The sequence below is a fragment of the Danio rerio genome, chromosome 3 (genome assembly GCF_052040795.2).
Source record: "Danio rerio strain M-AB ecotype USA chromosome 3, GRCz13ab, whole genome shotgun sequence".
Classification (NCBI taxonomy): Eukaryota; Metazoa; Chordata; class Actinopteri; order Cypriniformes; family Danionidae; genus Danio; species Danio rerio.
This window is the reverse complement of record NC_141023.1, coordinates 43,112,501-43,117,500: the sequence shown is the minus strand read 5'-3', so window position 1 is coordinate 43,117,500 and position 5,000 is coordinate 43,112,501. Positions and strand designations below refer to the sequence as shown.

The following is a 5,000-nucleotide window of genomic DNA, read 5'->3' as shown; positions in this document are numbered from 1 at the left end:
AATTCTGATGTTCAAAAGGGGGATCTGGATAAACCGAATTATTCATACTTGTGTACAGTATGATAAAATAAGTTTAAGACACAAAGAAAATAACATTCAAAGATTCCCAAACTTCTAAAAGCACTTTTTGTAAGATAGAGGGATAAAAGGCTACATCTTGAGACATTTTTAAAGGGTTCATTAAAATTTAAACATTGAAATGCAGTGGGGTGCTATTTGGGCTCGAGGTCAAGAGACGAACGGATTATATAGTTCCTCATAATAATATTAATTAAACAATTTGCATGCTAATAAGGTAACAATTATCAGGGCCTCTGTTGAAAGATTCGGGTTATTACAACACGCCAATCCGAGTGCCAAGGGTCAGGGAGTGAGTGGGAAGCGAAATTTCAGCTCAGATTAACATTATGACAACTCCAGACACTGGCCAAATAAAGTCGAATTAATTCTCTGTAATGAGAGGGGAGACAGGACGTCCTCTTAAAGCGGTGGGATTGATTACCATTCTGTATTCAAAAACACAGTTAATTTGCCTAAATTTAAGACATATATTCTGCGGTGGATGATAAGATGAATTATTGCTAGTAATAGAGTAAAATGTTCCAGGCCACCATAACTGGGATTTAATTAAAAATCTGAAAATATTATAAACAATTATTATTTACATACTTCACAGTATTTTCTCACTGTTATTTTGTATTTGGTTTCCATAATGACACTGTCGGGTTGCAGGATTATTATTATTTTCAATAAAATATTAATTAATACTCCTGGGACAGCTGCTCACAGTAATAAACCAATATTGTTTCAGAGGTGTAGTGTTGTAAGTTGAAGCATGCATTATATTATACACAATGACCACAAATAAACCGCGCGCGATCTGTACATTAGTTGTTTAAATGACATTAATTACACCGGAACGCTATGGCTGGGGGAATATATCTAATTTTCTGTTAAATGTCGAGTGGCTTCTAATTAGCTATTCATGTAATTAAAAGTTCATTTATTCCTCCAGCAGTATCAAATGAGTGGGTTCGCATCATTCCCTCTCTCCTTATATTTAAAGCGACTCGTGACGCTTCGAAATTAAATCTGACAACTCTGTTTGACGAATATCTTCGGAATGACTGGTGGCAAGTTACCTGAGAATCACCACATAAATAAAAATACTATTGTCGGTCAATTTTGTCAACATTGCGCTATGAATCTTACCTCCTCGCATGGCAACATTTCGACTTCAATCGCAACGGGTGTGTATTTGTTTTCCCTCGTTTTCCTTTTCTTGTTTGTGTTTGTTTGTGTACAAAAGATTTGAAATGAATAGAGGGACATTGTCTCAAACGGTGATGAATCTGCCGCTCTGTGTGGCTGCAGTCCGAGGTGAGATTTCAGTGTCTATTTAGCGTTTAACTGGGTATCAAATCTGATCGCTCTCCCTCTAAGGCCCCCTGTGTAGTCGTGATGTAGTTCTTATCAAAGCCCTCCTGTCTTGTTGTGACAGCTCTGATATTGTTTATTGAGGTGGATGTCAGGTTTAATTAGCAATCGATATGGAAAGCGTTTTCAGACCACGTCTCTGACGTCAGCGCCGATTAACGCTTCTCATTGGTCTCAAATTCCCAGAGCCTAAGCTAATTATTGGAAGCTTCGTGTTGATAAAGAACAGCTCATCCTACTCTCCACATCATGTCCCCTCCTCGCCGGCCACTCTCGCTGCATGTTTTTTAAATTCACATCACCAACCACCAGACGTCGTTTCCTTTTGCCTGGGAGATGATGGACAGCAGGATACTGGATCCACCTCATGCCCAGTTCGGAGGCTCGCTCGGTGGGATGGTGAGCTTTCCGTACCATCTAAGCCACCATCATGTGTACGAATTAGCCGGTCATCAACTTCAATCTACAGCCGCGGTTCCTTTCTCAATAGACGGATTACTTAACGGCTCCTGCACGGCTTCTGTGGTGAATTCTAACCCCCTCTTGTCGTCTGGCTGCGGTATGAATGGAGATAACCAGCAGTACAAACTGACAGGTAAGCAAACAAACCCATGCCTCTAACTAGCAATGCGACTCGGACAATAACGGGATAAATTCATGTTTTTGTTGTAATGTTCTAAAGCAAATATTGTTATCAGTCATAAATCTTTGAATAATTGCCCGAGGAAACAAAAGAAAGCATTCACCCGTTGTTCAAGCTAGTTTAGTAGTATTTAAGAGACTGACTTAAAAAAAAAAAGAATAGCTTGTATAAAATATTTTACACAATCGCTGACAGCACCTATACTTCTTTTTTCTTATGTTCTTATTTTTGTCATAAAAAAATAATAATCCATGGCTTTCTTTTTCTCTTTTTCCTTTCTGACACATAAACTAGCCTAACAGTAAAGGCTCATGCAGAAAAAAAAACACTAACAAAATATTTAAGTTGACCCGCTGTTTTGGTGATCATAATAACTGTGCACGGTATACGCGATGTTAATTTATTGTTTCTTACATAGATTCGGGGGATCCAGACAAGGATAGCCCGGGTTGTAAAAGAAGACGAACTCGTACCAATTTCACTGGCTGGCAGCTGGAAGAATTAGAGAAGGCTTTTAATGAAAGTCACTATCCAGATGTGTTCATGAGGGAAGCACTTGCTCTAAGATTGGATTTGATAGAATCAAGGGTGCAGGTAAATACACTTAAATAATTTTTCACATGCATGGTGTGCAGGTATTAAAATCACATGAATTTAAATATTTTGTCAACACAAGATGGTTTATGTATAAGCCCGTTTTTATTTCTGCTCGGTGTGTTTGATTCACTATAGTAGTAAATTTTGTACTGCTAATTTTAGAAATTGTTGTTTTAAATTTACACTAGCTTCTGTATTTATTGACAAGCTATCATGGGTTTGAAATTGTCTTTCGTTTTATACTGTGTTTCGAAGATAACACAGTATAGGCCCTCTTTTCAGAAAAAAACAATATACAGAAAATGTTTAATATAGTATTACCATCTTATACAGTTATTTTAGTGAAAAGTTTTTTTTTTAATTCGAGGTAAAATTTAAATGAATTATTTTAGATAATTCTTAAAAAAAAAAAAAAATATATATATATATATATATATATATATATATATATATATATATATATATATATATATATATATATATATATAAATGTAATAGATGCAGGCTGTGATCTTATAAAATCTCATCTGAACAAAGCACATGTTTCAGTGTGTTTGTCTGTTTATCGTAACAGTCTGAATTAGCAGTAACATTTGACCTATAAATCAAAACCCATTGCATAAACACTGTATGTCGCATGTTGTAATTAATTTATGTTATTTATGTTATTGGATGCGGCCTGCCTTTGGAGCAGCATTCACGTTTATGTGTGAAAGGGGTATCACTATTATTTTGAAATTGTGGTTGTTTGGATACTTAAGTTTAATTTTCAATGTATTACAACAATATTACAATTCTAATACAAATTAAATTAATATACAACTCCCCATAAAAAGACTGGCATTGCGATTTTTTCTAAATACATAATATTTATATATAATAATATTTATAATTACTTTGAAACTACATTTATAAATAGATATGCATATATATATATATATATATATATATATATATATATATATATATATATATATATATATATATATATATATATATATATATACTACATTTATATAAACTATATATAAAATACTATACAAAAACTACATTTATAAATATATATATATATATATATATATATATATATATATATATATATATATATATATATATATATATATATATATATATATATATATATTCATGTAGGTGTGTGTGTGTGTATGTGTGTGTGTGTGTGAGAGAGAGAAAGAGAGATTATTTGTACAAGTTAGTATATGTACATGACAAATATAATTTACATTGCGATTTATAAGTCTTATATTTTATGTACTTTTTATAGGCTATATTTTGACAGGCCTAGAAATATTTTACAGACACGAAAATTAATGTTTCTTTTTTCGTGTCTAGGTATGGTTTCAAAACCGCAGGGCAAAATGGAGAAAAAAGGAAAATACGAAAAAAGGGCCCGGGCGACCTGCACACAACTCTCATCCAACGACCTGCAGTGGTGAGCCAATGGACCCAGAGGAAATTGCACGCCGAGAACTAGAGAGGCTAGAGAAAAAGAAAAGGAAACAAGAAAGAAGGCTTTTAAAGTCTCAAAACAAACTCCTTCCCGGGGACTTATTTCACACCCCAGGATCTGATAGTGACAGTGGCTTGTCACAAATTACGGACTCTGAACAAAGCCTCCATTGCGACATGGGCCGAAACCAAACGCAACCAAGCTGTGACCAAACTCCACAGAAACTCCAGAACCAAAGAAACGCAGACCAAGACGCGAGTGGATCCGAGCTGGACTCGTCCGACAGCGGTCAGCAGTCAAACCTGTGCTCCAACAGTAGGTCTTCCGCTCTTCAAAAACTGAACCCTTTCAGTGTGGAAAGCCTCCTGTCAGACTCCAGGCCGAGGCGCAAGCCGCCCATGGACTTTCCAGTGCCGACTCCACGACCTTTGATAGGCAAAGGACATTTTTTACTGTACCCAATTACACAACCCCTCGGTTTCATTGTTCCACAGACTGCTTTGAAGAGCACAGCACCAGGTCCTGATACTGAGAATGGCCAGAAAGGGCCTGCTACTGACATTACATTTGCTGGAAACCCAGGACACAGGAACGCCAAGGAGAACAACAGTGTAAACAACAACAGCGGCGCGCGAGCAATCAAAGGCCAGGTCAGTCAGTCGGGCAACATATCGTGTTCAACACAAAGCAGTTCACCACAGACTACCATTAATGGTCACTCGGCGGGCAGCTGTAACGAAAGATGCCCACAAGATATAGAGTTAGAACTCGTCGATCCAAAGTCTCCACAGTCGGAGAAAAAGGAGCAGTCGTTACCAGACTATCCACCACAAAATTCAGAATCAGCGACAA

At 36.4% G+C, this 5,000-nt stretch overlaps 1 protein-coding gene across 1 annotated transcript in view; it reads left to right on the top strand.

Moving 5' to 3' along the window:
• The first annotated feature begins 1,683 nt into the window (after positions 1-1,683).
• The window catches only part of uncx (UNC homeobox), a 3,657-nt gene continuing 340 nt past the window's right edge, over positions 1,684-5,000 (top strand). The window contains exons 1-3 of the mRNA XM_087245023.1: positions 1,684-2,032; positions 2,499-2,674; positions 4,031-5,000. The exon at positions 4,031-5,000 is cut by the window's right edge and continues 340 nt beyond it. Coding sequence (XP_087101149.1) covers positions 1,774-2,032; positions 2,499-2,674; positions 4,031-5,000 — 1,405 coding nt within the window. The 5' untranslated portion in view covers positions 1,684-1,773. The remainder of the gene's footprint in view (positions 2,033-2,498; positions 2,675-4,030) is intronic.